Source organism: Cannabis sativa, chromosome 8 (assembly GCF_029168945.1).
Source record: "Cannabis sativa cultivar Pink pepper isolate KNU-18-1 chromosome 8, ASM2916894v1, whole genome shotgun sequence".
NCBI lineage: Eukaryota > Viridiplantae > Streptophyta > Magnoliopsida > Rosales > Cannabaceae > Cannabis > Cannabis sativa.
This window is the reverse complement of record NC_083608.1, coordinates 35,129,830-35,153,250: the sequence shown is the minus strand read 5'-3', so window position 1 is coordinate 35,153,250 and position 23,421 is coordinate 35,129,830. Positions and strand designations below refer to the sequence as shown.

General features: G+C 33.0%; 2 protein-coding genes across 3 annotated transcripts; one reads left to right on the top strand and one right to left on the bottom strand.

Annotated features, from left to right (window-relative positions):
* Positions 1 to 1,852: 1,852 nt before the first annotated feature.
* LOC133030575 (uncharacterized) lies at positions 1,853 to 2,749 on the bottom strand. Its single transcript, XM_061103365.1, has 3 exons — positions 2,543 to 2,749; positions 2,267 to 2,441; positions 1,853 to 1,875 (listed from the first exon to the last, which is right to left on the bottom strand). Exons 1-3 carry the CDS (start codon positions 2,747 to 2,749, stop codon positions 1,853 to 1,855), a joined length of 405 nt encoding a protein of 134 aa, XP_060959348.1.
* Positions 2,750 to 11,957: 9,208 nt separating this feature from the next.
* On the top strand, positions 11,958 to 20,539 carry LOC115699137 (uncharacterized). Of its 2 annotated transcripts, none has more exons than XM_030626383.2 (7): positions 11,958 to 12,152; positions 15,026 to 15,113; positions 15,302 to 18,553; positions 18,695 to 18,937; positions 19,040 to 19,198; positions 19,470 to 19,637; positions 20,006 to 20,539. In XM_030626383.2, the coding sequence occupies exons 2-7, from the start codon at positions 15,030 to 15,032 to the stop codon at positions 20,252 to 20,254; spliced, it is 4,155 nt and encodes a 1,384-aa protein (XP_030482243.2). In that variant the 5' UTR covers positions 11,958 to 12,152; positions 15,026 to 15,029; the 3' UTR covers positions 20,255 to 20,539. The 2 variants fall into 2 exon arrangements, with proteins under 2 accessions (XP_030482243.2, XP_060958842.1); XM_061102859.1 differs by lacking the exon at positions 11,958 to 12,152 and adding an exon at positions 12,230 to 12,632.
* Positions 20,540 to 23,421: the final 2,882 nt, after the last annotated feature.

Here is a 23,421-nt window from a genome sequence, read left to right as displayed (position 1 = left end):
TCTTAGATTAAAAGAATCTAAATCCTGATATGCTTAGGCTCAACTCAGGAGTGCTACTCATGTTCTTTGATTTATTAGTTAAGCCTACTTTTGGGTCAGGGTGATACGTATATTTTGGGAACATGATAGTATGATTGAGTGGGAGTGTTGAACATAAATATGGAATCTATAGCTTCTACTGGTGTATAGAAGTCAAGTGATGATTCCCTTCGAGCTTAGCTAAATAGAAGTAAATGGATGAGCTCTTGTTTCAGTGACTAATTCATAGATCACTAAAACATCATTTACAGGTAGCTAAGTGTTTTAAGGGGCCAAATACATTAAGGGGTGAAAACGGTAAAATTATCCCATCTCGATGTAAATCATCTATATAGAGGATCTTTGATCACATTAAGGTTATAACAATGGTTAAATGAGATAGCATATCTATATGGTGAAACATATAGAGTGCTCTATATAAGTCTGAGAGTGCAATTCTAAGTTCTAAGAGTGGATTCAACGAGGAATTAATAAGTAGGGATTTACTTAGTAAATTGGGTTCACTTATTGGAAGCTCAGCATATAGATCCATGGTCCCCATTCTAGTTGAGACTATACTGCTTGTAAGACTCAATAATTGATTTGTAATTAATCAATTATAATTCTAAAGTTAGACTATGTCTAATTTGTGAATTTTCACTAAGCAGGGGTGAAATTGTAAAGAAAAGAGATTCTAGGTTTATTTATTAATTAAGAAACTCTATATGTCTAATTAATAATTAAGTTAAATGACAATATTATTTAATAATCTATTTTAGTTATTAAATAATTAGTTTTGGCATTTAAATAGTTAGAATTGGGAAATTGGCGTTTTTGACAAAATAGAAATAAAAATTGTGAAAACTGCAAAATCCAAATAAGGCCCATTAACACCTATGGCCGACCACTTGGGTGAGATTTTCCAATTAATATTTTCATTATTTTAATGCCAAATAATTACTAACCTAAACCTAGTAGTTGCCTATAAATAGAAAGTGATGGCTTAGTCAAATAACAAGTTTTCAACAAGTTTTCTTCTGATTGCCTTTTTCAGAAAAACTGAGCCTTCCACTTTCTCTCTCTATAGCCGACCCTATCTCTCTCTCTTTTCCTCTTCACCATTTCAAAACCTTAGTGATAGAGTAGTGCCCACACACAGCAAGTGGTACCTCAATCATAGATTGGAAGACTGTGAAGGATCACACACAAAGAGAAGGACATTCGGGCTCAAATCTTGATAATACTCTGCGACAGAAAGGATACAAGGGTTAGAGATCTGAGTGGAAGGAGACATTATTCCGATGCAACCAATGTAAGGTTTTCTTAACTTTATATGTGTTTAACTATCGTTTTAGTAAGTTCATATTTAGGATGTTAAAGAACATACTTGTGAGTAGATCTAAGATCCTGGTAAAATAAATTTCCAACATTAATTTAGTGACAATTTGGTGTGATTGGTTGACTTTATCATCAGACAATTGTTAGTTATTTTATGTTTCTAAGTATTATATTTGGTTTTATACTCTGGATCTGGTTTTAAACTTTTAGTATATTTGACATTAATCATTATAATATGTTATTTTTGTATGTTTGTATCAGCATTAGTTTTATGTTTTTCCAATTTTTGAAATTTTTATATACAGTCGTACAACTATATAGAAACTATTATACAACTATATACAAACACTGTGCACTGTTCATCATACTTGTAATTTCAATTGTTTATCAATGTATTATTCACTTTTTTGCAACTTTTTTATTATCCTTATTAATTATGTTTTATAAATTCCTATTTGACTTTTTAAAAACTTTGCTAATGAAGTTATTTTCGTAGTTAACCTTTAACAAGTGTCAAAACTGTCATAAAACGATTTTGCAACTATTAGCAAACTGTTAAAAATTTGCAAAATAATATCCCAAGTGTATCGAATATAACATATCATCCTGTGTGAATTCTCCCAGAGAACTAAACAATTCAAATAATTCATATGTATCTATTTTATTGCTTGATTGTTGCATGTCTTTCGGTTGTGCCCGTGTTGACCACATTTGCTGCACCTGTTATGTTTTTTTGTATCCCAATCAGCTAAAAATCTTCGTTTCCTTGGTCTTCCAGATCTTATTTTCTGGTTTGGTGGCAGAACAATGATATCTTTTATGTTTTGTGGTACATCACATGTTGTGTGATTGTGTACCGGATATGTTGAGCCGTTGTATGTTTCAAGCCATGTTCTTGTCGTGTAATAACTTGAACAGTAGTTGTAAACATTCAAGTTCATCTCTTTTATAACAGCAAACGCATGAGCACACAGTAATTCGTCAAGTTGGAATCGGTTGCAACTGCATGTTTTCTCCTTGAGATTGATTACCCATGATCTTATTAGTTCTACCACTTCGAACATGCTCTCATTTATTGGCTTTACCTACAAATTAAGTCAATTTTATAAATCGTCATTATGATCAAGAAACTGAAAATAAACTATTTAAAAATTGTAATGCAACTTAAAATTTTAAGAGATTTTACATTTTCTGTCAATGAGTCCACAAAGTTGTTGACTAATTTCTTCTCTGATGTAGGTGTTAAAAATGTTGTTGCTTTCTGTGTCTTTTTCCTGTTTGTGTATGTCCATTGTTGTATCAAAGCTCTCAATGACTCCATCAGTGTTGTGATTGGTAGTTCTCTAGCTGCTAAGTTTGCTGTATTTAGAGATTCAACAATGTTTGAAGTCATAGTTGAATACCTGTTGTTTTTGCTGTTGTATCTTGACCATTTATGGTATCCAACTTGTTGTAAATATGGTCTGACACGAATGTCCAAGTTGTCCAACTCGCTCATATGGTATTCAAATTTCCTCTCTGTGTATGCTCTGGCTGCAGCAAAGAATGGTTTATCCAGCTTGCTTGCATTCTTCTTGAAGGTTGCTTTTAGGTTACTTAACAGGTGGTATACACAATAGCCATGCGTGATTTCTGGAAATACTTGAGCAGCTGCCTTAATTATGCTCTCATGTCTGTCTGAGATCAAGCACTGTTCCTCTCTGATCCCATATGTTTCTTTTAGTTTTGTGAAAAACCATTGCCATGAGTTGTTGTTTTCTGAATCCACAACAGAAAAAGCTAGTGGAAAAATGTGCCCATTTCCATCTTGTGTACAAGCAGAGAGCTATGTACCTCCATATGTTGATTTAAGGAAAGTTTCGTCAACAACTATTATAGGTTTGCACTTTTTCCATCCTTTTTTCGAAGAATCTAGTGCGACAAACAAGTACTTGAAGCTGTTGTCTTCCTCTGTTTGCATGTGCACTATAGTTCCGGGATTAGTTTTTTGCAGCATGTGCAAAAAACTTGGCAGCAGCTTGTATGATTCGTTGGCTTTTCCTCGTAATTCTTCTTGCACGTGCTCTTTGCTTCTCCATGCTTTCATCTAGTTCATTCTCACCCCATACTTGTGTTTCATTTCTCCTCTGATGTCTTGTGGCGTTTGAGTTGTTTTTATGTTGGTAAACCGTGGCTTGATGTAGTTTCCAATCAACTTCGTTGTAGCTTTTCTTTTGTCGGCAAATCTTATGTTTAGATCACAAGTGTCTATCACCTTTCTGTCATACTTTCGAATTATGAATGACTTTGTTGGCCCGTTTACGGATGCCGTTAGTGCCCACTTGCATTTTGGATCCAAGCAACAAATTTTGTATGTTCTTGCACATGATTTTTTCACTCTGAATTGGAAGTTGTTCCTAATTGCATAGAAACCAAGCACACTCTACAGTGTTTCTTTGTCTTTGTATATTTGTGCTTCTTCTATTTCAGGATGTTGCGGATCTGTGATTAGTAGTTTGTCATAATCTGTGATTTGTGGTTCCCTATTTTTGTTGTTTTCCAGTTGCTCAACCATTTCCTCTGCCCCAAGTTTTGCATAGTCCATGAAGTCAAAATTTTCTCCCCCATCTTCTGGTTCTGTCAATTGTATGTTGTTGATTTGTTGAGTCTTCTGTTGTTGCTGCATTGTATTCGATCGGTTCAAATGCGCTTGTATGTGCAATTAATGCATTACTATTTTCCAAGAAGGATGGATTGATGGTTGTTGTTGGGTTGTTGATGATATTTACACACAATGAGTATGTTGTGAAGTCGGGGTCCTTCAGGTTTAGTTGTATGTAGAAATGCAGGCTTTGATCATCCTTTATCCTCAATGGTTGGTATCCTTCTTTGACTTGATATTTCTGTTGCAAAACAGTGTTTTCTTGGTTGCATTCCAGTACCTCTTTCAGCTTCCATTGTAATTCTTCATATTTACAATTGGCTGAAATGTAATGTCCACTAGCTTCATAATTTTCATAATTCATTCGATCATCAAATTGTCCATTGTAGAAGACTAGGAATGGAATGTTTTTTTTTCCTGTGATTTTGAAATTGCTATTAGTGCAAGGCAGCGATATTGAAACTGGTTTGATTCTGTTATGAAATAGAGTAGAAACTTACTTCTATTTCCTTCCCTTTGTTCAAGTCTTGTATTTCCTGTCCTGATTCAGAAACTAACCATTTCTCAAAGTGTTTTCTCCTTTTCTTATCTCCAAAATAAATTACTGCAAAAAATAGAATTAAACTATTATAAAATGATGGTGCAACTGTAAATCAACTTGAAAAACCATAACACTTATCTCAATTTAACATAGTTGTGGTCATTGTGCTTTTTCATCAGTTTTATTTGAATCAGATCAATTTCCAACTATTATAAAACTAATTTGCCACCATTTACATAAATTGTACCTTGTATATCTGCTATTTTTTGGTATCCGTCAAGTGACAATCCTTCATAATTTGTAAACTATTTTAAAATAACATTGCAACTGTAAGGCAACGCAAAAAGTTAAAAACAGGCTTATACGTAACATGTCGTTCCTTAATTAGAATCAGATCTTGTTTATTGTTTTTAAGAATCTGAATTGCTTGTTGGAAACCAGAGAATCAACCAGAATGCAACTGTATATGACGTAGATTTATTTTTGAAAAAAATTTCATATCATACCTTGTTTTGGATTCGAGGGGGAGCTCCAGATCTGTTTAATACAGATCTACAATTCTTGAATCTGGATTTTCGATTCTGGAGTGAGTTATTTTGAACGATTAAAACCGAAATCAAATGTTTAATTTCAGTTTCTTCACAGTTTTTCTGGGTTTTTTTTGTAATTTTCTGTTTAGAACATTGCAGTTGTTCTTTTCCAATCAATTTTCGCCGAAATTTATGGTTGTATTACCCTCGTTTTGGTTTCATTCTGGTTGCGTTGTAGATTTGATCGATGGAGGTATCTTCATCTTCTCCGTTCATTACGTGCGGTTTAAGGTATAGACCATGTGGTATTTTCGTAATTTTTTCATTGTGGGTTGTATAAATGTTGAATGGGCCGGCCCATAGTAATTTTGTAATATTTTTCCCTTTTTGGAATTTTCCTGTTTTTTTTCCTAATATAATTGTAGTGTAAATAGTTGCGGTATGTGTATCAATTAAATCAGTGGCAACATTTTTATAAATAAAATGCAAATGACGTTCCTCAATGCAATTTTTTCTAAATAAAATAATTAAATATATAAAATTATAAATATTAAATATGGTTGGATGGACATTGGATGATATTAGATTGGATCGGTTCGGCTATCCATTGGATCGGATGTCTCATTCAACATCCGATCCGATCTAATTGGATTTTTAAAATTTTCATCCGATCCGATCCAATTATGATTGGATATCTGATTCTATTGGATCGGTTGGGATTAGATCAGTCGATTGGGATTGGATCGGATGACTTTCTACACACCCCTAAACACTATTATCCGTTGGTGTGATTTATCAGTTTGATATTTGGAGACATTTTTTATTGCAACCAAGTCCCCGTATCAATATTTCACCCCAATTTTTTTTTTTTGATAGAAATGTTCCCACATTACTAATTACGAAGATCATCTTCATGGGTCACATTTTTTTTTGTGTAAATTTTTTACTTTTGATACAACAACTTTAATAATTTACAGTAAATATCCAACTAAATAAATATATTCTACTTAAAAAAATATCTCGCATTTATTTATTTACATTAATAATCTAAAGTAGCTGATTTTGATATAATTATATCACGACTACTAGTAAGAATTTACAATTTTAAAATAATTTAGTAAAATAAAATATTTATTAAATCAATTAAACATTACACATTTTTTTTTTAAAAAAAAATACTATTGAAATTCTATAGTTGATTCTAATATACACGACCTGTTTTCGGAAAAATTTAGATAATACCAAAATTCGTGCAAGTATTAAATAATCTAGATAATGAAAGTGTGAATACTCACTTAGAGTAGCGAGTATTCAACAATGAGCTACCAAAAATAAAAGAATATCTGGAAATAATAAAGACACAAGAAAATATAGTGGTTCAGTCAGATAATATAATCAATGATGACATTGTCGTCATTGATAATATAATCAATGTGACATTGTCGTCTTTGATTTACCAAAATAATAAAAAATAAATAAATTATTATCAACAACGACTTTGTCATTATTGATATTAAAATTTTCCAATGACATTAAATGTCGTTGTTCATAATACTTTTTGTCGATGAACTATTCCTAACGACTTTTTACCAACGAAATGTCCTCATTGATAGACATTACTGATGAAAAATGGGCTTTTCACCAACGAAAATTGTCCTCATTGATGCCCATCATTCTTGTAGTGCAACCAGTGATATTACTTAGAAAGATATAACAGTAAGTCTATGATATCTTATCCAAGTTCAATATCGGTCCAATTTAATGTATACTCCATACATCTGATACTGGTATACTTTATCAATGCCTTGGAAAAGACATAACACTTATCCAAGGTGTAAGTATACCTTATCACTGATTATCATGTTAGTTTAAATTTAGTGTACTGACAAATCATGGGAATTAAATTTTTAAACATATAATCACGACTATATTCCACTGTGTTGACAATAATATAATCGTGAATAAATATATATTATGAACTTAATAGTAAATTTGATTATATTGAAATAAGTTTTATTTATAGCAAAAAACCCAACAAGGAGTGGTTTTTAGACGTGAAATATTGTCTAAAGACAGAAAGAAGAAATCCTAGTAAGATGTTTAAATAAAAGATTGAAAGAAATCTAGGAAGGAAAAATATGGCATCACTTCCTTGCGACACTGAAATCTAATGATAGGGTTAGAACCCTCTTTAACGGGAAGTCAATGGTGAAGAACCAGTAATCTTGAAAGTCGTGCATGTACTTTACAGTGTTGGTTGGACAAATCAGCCCCTATTTCATTTTTCAAGCCGATAGAAGCCAATTTCGCTCCTATTCTTCTGCATGGGGTTTGACTTCACTTGGTAGAAGTAAAGAATCTCCTCTGGGGACGGGATCTCCAACTTTTTGGTTCTGCAAAGAACGAACCAACCTTCCAACAACTTATAAACTTAGGGGATTAGCTGGAAGGGGGAAATACCTACTTTTACACAGAAGTGCATGAAGTAACATCTAAGTGGAAGAGGAGCCCCCATCTCTGTATGAGCCTAACTCTAAACGATGAAGCTATGTGTCCATCTACATGGGGACTCCCTCAAAATAGAAAGCATGTTCAAGAATATGCCAAAAATATTCTTGAGGCTTTGATCTTCCTCGTATGCTCAAAGCACCTCATAATTTTTTATATTTATTTGTGTACTTATCCATCTCCCATGGATATGAATTATACACCACTCTTGGAGCTTAAACTTCCTCTTGCTCCAAAATCTCCACCTCATCGGTTTGAGCAGCTTCAGCCATGATAGAAGCTAGAAAAGAATAAAAGAAAAGCCAAACAATTAAATACTCAAACTAAAGAAGATAACAAGGGTGTGGGAGATTCTTCCCCTAACACTGCTTGGAGAGGTCCCCAATGGACCCTACATTTAGAAGCAAAATCCTCAAGAAAATTGCTCCACGATGATCATATCAGGAACACAGAGGGATAATTGAAGATTTATGACATATCATTGTTGGAATTATTTTACCAGGATCTAGATTTACTACCATGTATGTTTTTAACATACTGAATATGAATTCTCTAAAACAATAAAATAAACACATATAAAGTTTAAGAAACCTTACAGTGGGTGCAGCGGAATTAAATGACTCCTTCCGCTTAGATCTCTATTCCTTGTATCCTTTCTGTAGCAGAGTATCACCAAGATCTGAGCCCGATTCTCCTTCTTATTGATTGGATTCTTCACAGTCTTACATACTATGATTGAGGACCAACTTGATGTATGTGGGCACTCACTCTATCACTCAAGGTATGAAAATATGAAGAGAGAAAGAGAGGAATAGGGTTTCAGCTATGCTATAGGAAAGGAGGCTCAAAATTTTACTGAAGGAATGAGATGTATCATCATCTTTTCCCTTAAGCCACATTACCTATTTATAGGCAACAAAGATCTCAGATGGAAGAATTACATTCAGCAATACTTGAGTGCATTATGTTGAAGTTTGCTACACAACCAGAAATTTACTAATGGAGACAGAATTTACATAACCTAACAATGACTACAAACAATATATATATATAAGTGTCCTTATTTTGAAAAAATGTTCAGAACTTCCCCAAAGGTTTAAATCCTATTCCTCTACCTTTTATGAAAGACAAGCAAGCATCAAAGAGGTAAAATACTTATGTGATGGATTCGAACGTCGTGTGTCAGTCATTCATAAATTCTTATTGTGAGAGGTTGATCAAGATGCACAACCCTAGTTCAAATGGACCAAGTTTTATTTATGAGGGCTTTGATCTCTGCCTAAAGATCTAATGGTTCCAACTGCGTCAAAGAATCAATGGTGAGAACTATAGGTGGTGCTCCGAAGTTTTCTCGTGCACGAATTCAAAGAAGAAGGTGAATACACTCGTCAAAGTAATGGTTCATTCACCAAAAGAAATTTTCACTTTTTCTCTCTCAAAAAATTCAAATTCAAAATGAAAAATGGGAAAAAATGGTAAATAGATGATTTCCACATTATTTATAGGACCAAAATGGCAATTTGCGTGCCCCTAAGTTAATGGCTCAAATTGCATCCAAGAAAATAGAAAATATATATGATGGTCTAGAAAAACTGCGAGCTTTTCATTTAATGCATCGCTTGGAACTGAGATATTCGAATGATGATATTCTTCTTGGGACACTCGCTAACATGATCAGCGACAGTTTTGCAAATCCACGATGTGCGCGCTCCTTCAATAACGTAATCTTCACTAGCCAACAAAATAATGGCACATGTCACTCCATTTCAAAAAGTAAGAAGTTGTCAACCACAACGTGTTCACTTAGAATTGAAAAAGGTCTTCACCTTTTAAGCATCCACATGTCCTCATGCCATTTGGAAGGAAAAATACAAGCCTTCAAAATCCCAGAGTTCTGAAAGCTTGGGGCTAAATATTATTCGTGTTTCTGGAAGGACACGTGTGATTCCAAGATTATTTAATTCAGCTAATACAGGCCCAAACGCAGGCCCATTTAAGGTAATAGACCAAATCCATTAATGGAGTCAAACCATCCAGATGATGGACAGATGATTGGTTCATGCAAACAAGTATCCATCTAAGCACATCTCCGAATAGCATTAAGCAATGCTCCAAGAAGAGTAATTAATGAGCATCTATATGTTGAGCATAGTATCCCACTCATTTATTATTATCTCCCACAATATCAAGACATTATTTCTAAGATCTTGTCTGAGAGTCTAATATTCTCAATATGGAAATAAGATAATTGCCAATCAAGCATTATCTTTATTATCTACAAAAGTAGGACATGTTTTGACAACTATCAACATGACATGGCATCCATGTTAGTAGAAAATTAATACCTCACGGGCCGAGCTTCACCGGATGAACTCGAAATTAATAAATTATTTGTATTTACCTCATTAGTGGGCAATGTTTACATACAAGAGCTCTAAGTCTATAAATATAAGAAAATTCATTTATGCAAAAGGTTAAAATCTGAATTCTTGCAAGCTAAGGCAAATTCTAAGGTTTGTAAACTCGACAAATATTTGTGCAATACTCAAAGACTTTTCCAGCTATAATAATATTGACTCGTGAATAAGAGGTCGTTAATCTTTGACCACGTAAAATCTCTTTTCTTGTTCTTTGTTTTTGATCTATCTGTTTAATTTTAACATAATTATATTCTGTTTCTAAAAATCTCGATAAATAATTTTATTTTTAAATATTTATTCACGTGTGCCAATAAAATAATATCATGTGTACATTGTATCTATGTGGATAATACTCTATGTACATGTAGACATTCAACTTACAGTTTACTGTCAAAATAGATAAAAATAATTAAATACTAACGAAACTTGGATTTAAAAAATTTTATCATCAAACAATAAATTTTAAAAATTAATTGTTAGTGAGGTGACACTATTAAAGATTACCTCGCAATTTAGTCTTTCTAATATTGTAATTAGTTTGGTTAGACCTTCTTGAATTATTTATTTTGTGAGATTTGTGCAAGTTTGAATAGGAATTTATCATTCTTAACCAATAATGAATGTTCTAAACAAGGGAAAAAAGAAACTTTTTTTATTATAAAAAAAGTGAAAAAAGAAAAAAAAAAATCATTTGTACTAGCCAAAAGACAAAATTGGTTATAAAAATTTGTTGAAGCATTAAATTGTGAATAGTGACTAGTGATTAGGAATAGGGTAGTTCGAGAGCTTCCAAAGTGATAAAGGGATTGGATAAATAAGAAGAGTTTAAATAAAATATAGAAACATGTGTGGGCCAAACTTAAATTTCCATAAAAATGATATTAATTTTTGTAAATAGAAATAGAGAAAGAGAGAAGAGAGAGAATATATAATGTCTTAATCCGCCGAAGAAAGACAGAGTCCGCTTCGTCATGCTCCCATTGCACTCGAAGAAAGGGCGGTTTGGTCGGTCGATTATGGCCGCCACTTTGTTACCAAAAAGCCATCCCAATACTTTTTTTTCTTTCTTTTATTCAATGACCAATTACACCTTCTTTTTGTCTCAAATATATGATATAACATTCTTGGATGTTTCTTTTCAACCAAAATAAAACTATTTTTAAACATTAATACATTTTGGAATTTCCACATGGGACTCCCCCTAAACTACAACCATTTAGGGTAGTTTGGTAACACTAATATTCTTCTTATTATTTTTTTCTCTCTATATTCATTGCTCTTAGATTCAACCTAAATAAATAAATCACTGAAATGATAATGACATCATTATATTCATAATTTTTTAGTAGGTGTGCATTTTGGCATGAAGCTCAACATATTTATGCTATATTGTCTAATAGTTAACAAAATCTACTCATTTATTTTTACTTTTCTTACTCATTTAATTGTTATGCACCACAGTATTTTTCCACTATCATCATAATAATGAAGGTCAAATCTAAATTATTAGTAATCTACTGCATTTTCAAGGAGAAAAAAAAAATCTTCTATTAGGTTAACACATTTACTGTTAGTAACTTGTTAAAATTCAGTAATTTAGAATTTATTCTTGTTCTTATAGAAATTTTAATCTTACCATTAAAAAGAAAAAAAAAAGTGTCCAAGTAGATTTTAAAACATTAAAATAAGACATCAGAATTAAAAGTGGCAGATAATTTATCTTAAATAAATAAATCTAAGGCATATCTGTTTTTATTAAGAGTAGATCTCACTTTCTTTGAGGTTATGAATCTACATCCAAATATACTAGCACACCATAAAATGAGTTTCCTATTATGGATGTTATTTCCGTAATTAAACCCAAATCTAGGGGCAATACCTCGGCGACCAAACCAGCCATTGTTTCAACTGGTGCTGGCTATTAGGCCCCACAGGCCACATATGTGACCCTACATGGCACTAAAGTGGGGACTCATTTCCTCTCCTTCTATAAGAATCTCTCTCTCTCTCTCTCTTTTATATTTTCCAAAATTTGCTACCTTCATAACATTGATCACCCTCGCCCATTCTTTCCGTTTTCCCATTTTTCTAAAACAAATATTCAGAAAACGCCTTTTGGAAAAAGCTCCAGAATCATCCAAGCTCTGGTAACGCAGGTAAGCTCAGTTCACCAACCTCATCATCTCTTATGATTTATTGTTTCATATTTTCTTTTTTCTTTTTTTAGTGTGTGACTTCTAAATAGTAAATCCGGTTTTAGCTTTTTGCAGCTCTGTTTATCAGAAACTGTTTTCTGTTTCTGTTTTGTGTTTTTCCTGAATCAGAAAACTCGGATTCCAGTGTTTCTGTTACTATGTATTTGCTGATATGATTAATCATCTCTATCTATCAATCATAAATATTATATATTTATGTATATATGTATGTATGGATATTGATCTTTTATATGTTATTTTCGATGTCTCTGGTTAAATGATGTTTTTTGGAGTCTCAGATTCTGAATCAACCATTTCCATATCAAATTTTGGTGTGTTAGATACTAGAATCGGGTTCTGATCTTCAAAATGGTTTTTGTTTAATGGAATTTGAAGAATCATGTTTGCATAGATATGATCAATTATATATATAAAGAAAAGGTTAGAACCTATTTCTTTCTTTGCTATATAGTCTTTGTTTATGTTTTTATTTCTATTTAGTTCACTAAATATTCTAGCTAATTTCATTAGATGCCATAAGTCTGTAAACAACTTTGTCTGGGTTCTTAATTAAAATACGATGAAAAGAACACCAACCACCATTCTTTTGCTTTTACTTTTGAAAAAAATTAAAATATATTGATCAAAATTTCATACTGATCAAATCATTTTTTTTTTTGTTGTTGTTGAAGAATGAAATAAATTATAAAATATATATTTTTTATTTGGTCAAATATGTGTACATGGTCATAGGTAGATTTTAGTAAATTATAAATAGATCATTGACTATATAAAATATTTTCCTGCTCACTAAGCACGCATTTCTTTCTTAGTTTGGTCCTGGATACCAACTTTTTATCAAGTTTTTTTTTTATTCTTTTCTTTTAAAAATATTTCCCTATTTTCTTTTTAACTTTAATAAAAGAGAGAGAGATTAAAAAAAAGTGGTTTGATATTGAAAAAAAGTTTAGGCAGATAGTAAAATAAAGGTCCTGACAATCTCTATATCACATCAATATAAAATCAAAGTTGATCCTATGTTAATTATTATTCAGCTTGAATAAAGCACTATTTATATTATATTTTGTTTTGTTTTGTCTTTGTGCATTATTGTTAATGGTCCTCAAATTAAAAATAAAAATTGCTAGCTGTCTTCTCTCTGTAAGAAAGAGATGCTTTTTACAAGCTAAAAGAAGAAACGGGTGCCTAACTTGGTAGTGGGCACCCCTCAAATTGTCATCTTTATTTTTGCAAATTTTAATATCAATATTCAATGGGTCTATTGGTGTAAAATTGTAATATTATTATTACTTTAATACTTTTTAGCAATATGTGATAAATCTATTTTTCACTAGTATGATTTGAGAAAGTAAAGTATAGGAGGCATGAGTATGTAAAGGTGTTGCTATTGTTGTGTTATAAACTTATAGTTGATATGTACGTGGAGATTTAAACAGAATAATTACTTGGATTGGGCCCACAAATTTGATGTGTTCAGAGTTTCACATGAAAACTTCACGTGGTTAGATCTACCTGTTAGTCATCAAGGCAGCTCATTTTTTTTTTATTTTATTACTTTGTAGTTGTTACTTGTATATTTGCGTATAAATATAATACCAAAAATAGTAGCTGTTGCAAAAAAGGAAAACAAAATACCAAGTATAGAAATAACAAGATAAAACAAATTGTGTTTTTCTTGTAAATAAAATAGTAATATTAAGAGGGAGTGATAATTGGGTACAGTTAATAAATATTAATGAAAATGGGCCGCAGTTCCCCAATCCCATATTGTATTGTATTAATGGCCCATGTAATCAATGACCCCTACATCATTTGCTTCCTCATTACTTCATCTTTCCTATAGGTATTTGTTTTGTTTATGCATTACTTTCCTTTTTTCTTTCCCAACCCCATATTAATATGTTATATTTATATCATTTGTAATTTATTGATTTCATTCCCTTTCATAAATTATTATTTTTTTTTACAAAAATAAGATAAAAGTAAAAATGAAAGTGTGTAAATTTGAAGTAAGCTATGATATGGATAGGCCACCATTATGAAAATAAGGAACTCTGTCTTTGGGTGTCACGTCGGGTCATTTGTTTTTATTTGCACACACTCCAAAATGGCAAATAGGTCCTGTCCTTCCCCACTAATGAAAATATTTTCATGTTCCTTCTGTATTTACACTTAACATTTATACTACAATAAAATCTTAATATAATTTTTTCTATATTTTATATTACATATGTTTCATTGTATATTAAAAGTCAATACAATATAACTATCTTAGGTGTCATGGTATAATAATAGTAAATTATCTTAGAAAAATATAGTTACTTGGAAGAAAAAGGAGACTACTTTGCAATAAGATGTGTGATTTTTCTTTTTATTATTACTTGTTTATATGGACTATTTAGAGTTTGGAAATATTTTATTTTTATTAATTGTTTGTGAACTGCTATACTTGGGGGTTTTCTTTGTTCTAATCAGTAACTGAAGTTCTTAGTTTGCTACAGTCTAGTGGTTCATATTAAACATTTTATTTTGGAACAAACTATTGCAATGTCAAATTATAGCTAAATAATCAATCTGATGAGGTCATGGAATGTAAAATGAGAGCAAAATCTGGAATTTAGTGTTGTGATTTTTGAGAGTTAGCTTCCTAATTTTGTTTCCCATGCCTATTCTTTCATATTTGTCATAAATCTTGGTTTTACATCACATGATTACCCCCCCCCCCCCCCCAACAACCAACATATGTGTATATATTCCTTGTGCAGCATTATTTGTTGGTAATTCATAACATACAATTTTAATCATAATCACAGTAAAATGGAAGAAGAAACACTAGTGAGTTCAGAAATTCCGGTGACAAAGTCTGTTGATGGTGCTGATGCAAATGTTGACGCTATTAAGGTGAGCACATGCTAATTCTTCAGCCACTCTTTAGTTGTTATAATACTAAATCTGTTGATGTAGTCTATCTGAAAGCCTTCAAATCAAAATTTGGAATCCATCATCTGAAATTGTGAATTGGGGGATACAAAGATATTATCAAAATTAATAGGAAGTTGAATATTGATTAATATGATCAAATTTTGCAGGGACTAAATGGGGACCTGAAATCAGTAGAGAAAGAAGTGAAGAAAGAAGAGGAGGAAAGTATGGATGATGGTGAATTCATTAAAGTTGAGAAGGAATCACTGGATGTCAAGGATGATTCTCATACTGTTGAAACATCTTCTGCAGTAGAAAAATCTATTGTTATTGAAAGGAGCTCAAGTAATTCCAGTAGAGAAATACTAGAAGCCCAAGAGAAGGTGAGAGAACTCGAGAGTGAGATCGAAAGATTAGCTGGCATACTGAAGCACTCAGAGTCCGAGAATTCACAGCTGAAGAATGACGTTTCTGTTACGAAGGAGAAGCTGGAAGAAAGTGGACACAAGTATGTGGAGCTTGAGCTCAGTCATAGGAAGTTGCAAGAGCAAATCGTTGAAGTTGAGGAGAAGTACAGTTCACAGCTCAATGTGTTACAAGAAGCAATCCAAGGACAAGAAAATAAGCACAAGGAGTTGGTTGAGGTTAAAGAAGCATTTGATGGTATTAACCTTGAGCTTGAAAGTTCTAGAAAGAGAATGCAGGAGTTGGAGCAGGATCTACAGACTTCAGCTGGTGAGGCTCAAAAGTTTGAGGAGCTTCACAAGCAAAGTGGCCTACATGCTGAATCGGAGACAAAGAGAGTGTTGGAGCTTGAGAGATTGCTTGAAGTGTCGAAATTGAGTGCAAAAGAGGTGGAAGATCAGGTCGCTTCTATGCAAGAGGAACTCAAGGGCTTGTATGGAAAGATCACTGAAAATGAGAAGGTTGAAGAAGCATTGAAGTCAACAGCAGCAGAGCTTTCTACTGTCCATGAGGAGCTGACACTTTCGAAATCGCAATTGCTGGACTTGGAGCAAAGACTTTCTTCAAAGGAAGCAGTTATCAATGAAATGAGCCAGGAGTTGGAACAGAAAAGAACTCTGGAATCTCAGATGAAGGAAGAGATTTCAGGTCTTGAAAATTTGGCTTCTTCGACAAAAGAACATCTTCAAACAACAGTTTCTGAACTGGAAGAAACTAAATTGAAGCTGCAAGAGGAATTGGCTGCCAAAGAGTTGATTGAATCTTCAGTCAAATCATATGAAACACAAGTCTCTAATATTCAAAAGGAATTGGCTCAAGTGCTTGATGAGAAGAATGATCTTGGTATTTCTGTGGTTGAGTTGACAGCTAGTCAAGAGAACTTAAAGGAGTTGTGTAAAGATTTTGAGGAGCGAGTTAAGCAATCAGATGAAGAAATCTCAAAAGCCAATACTCTTATTTCTCAAGCTGTGTCAAGCAATGCAGAGCTTGAACAGAAACTGAAGTCTATTGAAGATCTTCACACTGAATCAAGTTCTGCTGCTGCAACAGCTACTCAAAGGAGCCTTGAGCTTGAGGATATTGTCCAGTCTGCAAATGCAGCAGTAGAAGAAGCAAAATCACAACTGAGAGAGATTGAAACACGTTTTCTTGAAGCAGAAAAAAAGAATGCAGAGCTTGAACAACAGCTAAACTTGGTAGAACTTAAGAGCAACGATGCTGAGAGAGGAATGAAAGAATTCTCTGAAAAAGCATTGCAACTCGATGCTTCATTGCGAGAGGTTGAGGAAGAAAAGACACAGCTGAGTAGTCAAATGCAAGAATATCAAGACAAGATAGCCGAGCTGGAATCTGCCTTAAATATGTCATCTTCGAAGAATTTAGAGCTTCAGGAGGAGTTGAAGATTGCCGTGGCAAAAGGTTCCGAACATGAGGACAGAGCAAGTATGAACCATCAAAGAAGTATTGAACTAGAAGACTTGTATCAGACATCTCATTCAAAAGTGGAGGATGCCGGTAAAAAAGTAAGTGAGTTGGAGTTGTTACTTGAAGCAGAAAAGTATAGAATTCAGGAACTTGAAGAACAGATAAGCACAATGGAGAAAAAGTGTCAGAATACCGAAGCAGATTCAAAGAAATATTCTGACAGGGTAGCTGATCTTCAATCTGAACTTGAGGCATTTCAAGTAAGAACAGAAAGTCTTGAAATTGCATTGCAAGCAGCCAATCAAAAGGAAAATGAGTTAATTGAATCCTTGAATTTAGCTACGGATGAGAAGAAAAAGTTTGAAGAAGCATCAAGTAGTACAAGGGAGAAGTTTGCTGAAGCAGAAAATCTAGTGGAAGTCTTGAGGAATGAATTGAGTCTGACACAAGAGAAATTAGAGAGTGTCGAAAACAGCCTCAAGGCCGGCGGACTGAGAGAAACTGAGATAGCAGAGAAGGTCAAATCTGCAGAGGAGCAACTGGAGCAACAAAGAAGACTAATAGAGCAAACAACTGAAAAGAATGCTGAACTTGAAAGGCTACATGAGTCCCTGAAAAAAGAGTCAGAGATTAAAATTCAAGAAGCAATAGCAAATTTTACAGACAGGGATACTGAAGTAAAATCTCTGTTTGAGAAGCTGAATATTTTTGAAGATCAAGTGAAGGTTTACCAAGAGCAGATTGCTGAAACAGCTGGAAAATCTGCTTCCTTGACAGAAGAATTAGATCAGACTTCAAAGAAACTGGCTTCATTGGAGAGTGAAAATGCAGAACTAAGGAAACAGATCTTAGAAGCAGAAAAACAAATTTCTCAATCTTCCTCAGAAAGTGAACTATTGGTTGAAACGAACGTTCAACTCAAAAGCAAGATTGACGAACTTCAGGAATTATTTAACTCTACTCTTTCAGAGAAAGAAACAGCTGCCCAACAGCTTGAATCTCACAAAAGTACTATTGCAGAATTAGCAGATCAGCATTCAAGAGCCATTGAGCTTCACTCTACTACTGAAACTCGTTTCAAGGAAGCAGAAACACAATTACAAGAAGCCATTCAGAAGTTCAGTCAGAGAGATTTGGAAGCCAGTGAAATGTCTCAGAAGCTAAGTGAGCTAGAAGTCCAGCTAAAATTGTTGGAAGAACAGGCTCGTGAAGCATCAACGGTTGCTGAAACCAAAAAGTTAGAGCTCGAGGAAACTCTCCTGAAACTACAAAGTATTGAAAGCAGTGCCGAGGAGATACAAAGTAAATATGCTCAGTCCGAAAAGGAGGGCCGAGAGCTGTTGGAGACAAATGCGATGCTTAATCATGATGTGGCTGAGTATAAGGTCAAACTAGGTGATTTACAGACTAAACTTGACACTACTCTTGCTGAGAAACACGAAACAGATGAACAGCTTCGCAGTTCAATAAAGAATGTAGAAGATTTAAAACAACAACTTACTTCTGATGGGGAGAAACTACAGTCTCAGGTTTAGCAAAAAATATTCTTTGCTTATTAGTGATTTTTATTACATATAAACCAAATTTCCAAGTTCAAAACCTTTTTGAGATTACACTTTCAAATTGATTTTCTTGTCCATTATGTATTAAATTTTATGTTTGTATCACAGATATCTTCAGTTATGGACGAGAACAACATGCTAAACGAAACATATCAAAATGCTAGAAAAGAACATCAGTCTACCATTCTCCAGCTTGAAGGGAATTTAAAAGAAACCAAGGAAATTATTGACGCTTTAAAAGCTGAGAATGAACAGCTTAAGGCTGAGATTGCTGAAAAATCTTCTCTACAATCTCGTTTAAAGGAACTTGAGGAACATTTGCTGAAAGCCGAAACTCAGCTAAAAGAAGAGGTAAACTATTCCCTGAATAAATACCAATCTTCTGTTGTTTTTGCCTCTGAAAATCAATAGAATAAACATGAAATACAAATTCTGACTTGTATAATATTTTAGGTTGAAAGAAACCAGTCAGTTTCTGCTGCAAGAGAAGCAGAATTTACATCAAAGTTAGAGGATCATGCAAATAAAGCCCGTGATATAAACTTATTAGATGACCAAGTAGTACAACTTCAAAAAGATTTGCAACTCGCTCAGGCCACCATTGCTGAATTGGTTAGTGCTACTTTGGTTGTGGTTTCTATTCTTTTCACTTTTGTTTTTCATAAAAGAGGAATACTAGTTAGTAGATTCCAGAGAAAATAAAATTGCTGATCTTTGATAACAAATAAGTGTAAAAATTAAGAGGAAAGAGAGAATTTGTGAGTAATATGCTTCATTCATCTGTTTCGATATATGGTCTTATATTAGGAAAAAAGAAAGTCATACTTTATTATTCTTTTAAAATGAAATCCTTCAACGTGATATGTTTCTTGTTCAAATTTAGACTCAAAAGCGAGATGCTGATGCTAAAAAGGATATGGAACAAGAAGCAGCAGTGAAGCTTTCTCAGGATGAGATTGAAGCAAAGAACAAACAAATAACACTTCTAGAGGATCATGTCAAGGATCTTGAGCACAAGTTGCAGCTTGCTGATGCCAAAATAACAGAAAAGGTATACTTTTTATCTACAAGCATTAAATTCCTTTTCAATAGCAACATTTGGCTTCAAGAGGTATCTATTTTACAATTTCTACAAATATAATTAAGCTGTAGCTCATATGGTTAGAAAAGAGAAACTTTGGTTTGGAGTTACATTCCACTAGTCACATAACAAAACAAGATTCATCTTTGATGAAAAATTCTTTTATATTCAATTATTTTCCTTAAAATAACATGACATTTATCCCTACCTGCAATTTAAGGGCAGTGAAGATATTCATGGCTTCTCGATAACAATCCTATAATCACTGTAGAACTCCACAATAATTACAATTCTCAGAAATAAAGAAACATATATTTACCAAATAGATTATGCTGCAGGGTGATGGAAGTAATCAATCCGAGGTTAAAGATGGTTTGGAAATTAAATCCAGGGACATAGGATTAAACGTATCCGCTCCTTCAAAACGAAAGAGCAAGAAGAAGTCAGAAGCAACATCTGCACCGTCGTCCTCATCGGAGGTCCGCACACAAAGTGCTGAGCATTCTCCTTTGATGACCTTAAAAATCACATTGACTGTTGCTCTGGTGTCTGTGATCATTGGCGTCATTCTTGGGAAAAGATATTAGCTTGGCATCATGGTTTTGGGTTTTGCCGCTTCAGTTTTTGTGTATGGTTTCTTGTGTTTCATATTTTGATACAAAAGTTATGCAGAGCAGATTTTGAAAGTTTTCTTGTATGCTTTCAAAATTAATGTTTTTTTAAGTTTGGTCAGGAATTTGTTTAATCTTTATCCCCTATACCAGTTTGGAAAGGATATACTATTTGTTCATGTTGTATTTTTATCTGTATCTAGTTTTTGGTTTTTTTTTATTATTTATTTTTATTAATGGTATTGCAGATGTTTTTATTCATTGCAACTCTAATTAGTAATCATGAGCGTATCATGTTATCCATTTTCAAGGTTTTGCTTGATGAAAGTACAGAAATTTGTGGGGTCAAAAACCTCGTCTCAAGATAGATAAAACAGTTAACCACTATAGAGGAATCAATACCCCCTGGTTCTTATTTTGCACTCAATAGAAACCCAGACACTTTCCTTCAAAGGACTATTTAAACAGCTATTGACCTGAACAAAGAAATAGTACCAATCCAGTATTAAAATGTCATATTTTAAACCTCCGTAAAGCCTAATACATCAAGCATTAACAATGAATGTTTTTGTGTCTTTGCAATTTGTATTCCACTATTTATACATACAAGAATTTTAAGCTAAGAATATTTATTGAATAACCATCAGTCACAAAACATATCGTTTGATAGGCTCTTTAGAAGGAATGTCACAAGAATTGTGCTTTATGTTCGCATCAAACAAAACATACATACATTTTCTCTACCACGAAAATATATACATGAATATAAACAGTTTTTCTACAATACCTTAAGGGTAAATTGCAGCATAAATACCTAATGTTTCCGATTTTATACACTTAAATACCTAATATTTATTTTTAGTGGCAAAAATACCTAATGTTACAATTCTCTTACACCGTTACTACAAGTACTTCCGTTAACTCATAAATATGGACACGTGAAGGGTTCAGATGCATTACATTTATTTTTATTTTATTTTAAAACTTAATATTTTTAACATCAGAAACTACATGCTACTTGTTTTAAAAAAAAACGTATTCTCATTAACAATTTTCACATGATATTGGCACTTCAATTCGATAATCATGTTCCATATACTACACCGGTTCACTCAGCTGTGGTAATTTAGTATTGCATCTCTCTTATTTTTTTTTAAAAAAAATAAGTAATATTTAATTTTTTATATTAAGAATATAAAATTTTAAAATAAAATAAAATAAAATAAATGTAATGCATTGAGCCCTCCACGTGTCTATATTTATGAGTTAATAATGGAACGATAGTAACGGTGTAAGAGAATTGTAACATTAGGTATTTTTGCCACAAAAAATAAACATTAAGTATTTAAGTGTATAACATCGGAAACATTAGGTATTTATGCCGCAATTTACCCATACCTTAATCTCAGACATCAGTTTATTTACCACACTTCATTTAATACTTCCTCCTTGACTTCCTTCATTCTGTTAAGAATCTCATGATCATCAAAGCCTGCATGTTAACCAAAGCTTTAGTTCAATTTGGGAAACTACTATGAGGGTGTTTGTTATGGGGATTTGGTTTCTTGGGAATAGGAATAATACTCAACTTTCGTTTGGTAAATTTTTTTGGGCAAGGTTTACGTTTCCGCATGTCCCATTTGGCTTTATTTTTACGATAATGTAAACTCTATAAGCACTTGGTTTAAGGGAGTTTTAGCTTCCCCTACACCAAACACCCCATAGGTTTATTCAAAAGCTCAGAAATTTAGAGAATATAATTACCTGAACACAACTCTTAGAGCTTGTTTGGCTGTGTTTTCAGTTTTTCAGTTTTTAAAATTGTATTTTTAAAAGTGAGAATAGAAAACAGTTTTTTGTCATTTTAAAAATTTAATGGTGTTTGGCACAAATTTTAAAAAACTGTTTTTAGATTTTTTTTTCTTACGAAAAAAAAAATCAATATTTTAGCATCATACCATGACATTAACCCATCTGGGTCTAAGTTCGGGTATGGTTTCGGGTCTAGGATCCGAGTATGTGAGCAAAATATAAAATATAATATGTTAGACAAAAAAAATTATTTTTGAATTTTGAAAACAGCATTTTGATGTTTTCCGTTTTCTAGTTTTTTAAAACTCAATTTTTAAAAAACAGTTTTTAAAATTTTTTGCCAAACGACTCCTAATAGTTTTTAAAAACTATTTTTAGTTTTAAAAAACAGAAAACAGTTTTTAAACTGTAAAGCCAAATAGCCTCGACTTCGGGACTACAAAGTTCTAAAAGCATCACATTAGTTCAAGGGGATCAACTGACATCAAATCTTCACAAGTGTTGTCTTGTAAGTTTATTTTTCTTCTCCACGATCCAATCTTCCACAACACTTTTGTAGTCTGATGTTTGTTTTGATCTAATCTTTCTGGAAACCTGCCCCCTTTCTTGTTTTTTTGTATTTGTTGTTGTAGAAATAGCAATCTCTTTTATAGTGGCCAGTTTTGCCACAATAGAAACAACCTGTAGTGTCACCAGAATTTCTTGATGGTGACCTACTCTTTCCCTTGTTTGAGTCTCTGTGATGATTAGAGCTATTACTCCTTCCTCTGTTTTGATAAGTTTTCTTGTGAGATGGCCTTCCCCTACTCAGATTCATTTCACCATTCCCAGAATTAGTCTTCTCACTCTTCATCTCTAGATCCTTAGATTTTAGGGCAGATATGACTTCATCAAGTGTGATAGAAGTCCTTCCATACTTAATAGCAATCTTTACTTCTCTGTATGATTCAGGCAATGAATTCAGAATAATTATTGCCTGATTTTCATCACTTAGTGCCTCATTCTCTCCTGAATTTGCCAATTCAATGTGCATCCTTAGAAATTCATCTAAGTTTTGATCTAGGGTTTTTGTATGACTCATCTTGAACCCAAATATCCTCTCCTTTAGGTAGATCTTGTTAGTCAAAGACTTTTGTTGAAATTGTTCTTCAAGCTTCTTCCAAATCTTGGCAGGAGTTTCTTCTTTATCAACCAATCTGATAATTGCATCAAAAAGATTGAAAATTATGATCCCATTAGCTGTTTCCAACAGCTCTTCTTACTGTATCTTTGAAGTGTTTTCTGGCCATTAATAGGGTCTTCAAGAACCCTAAGTAGTTTCTGTTGAGCCA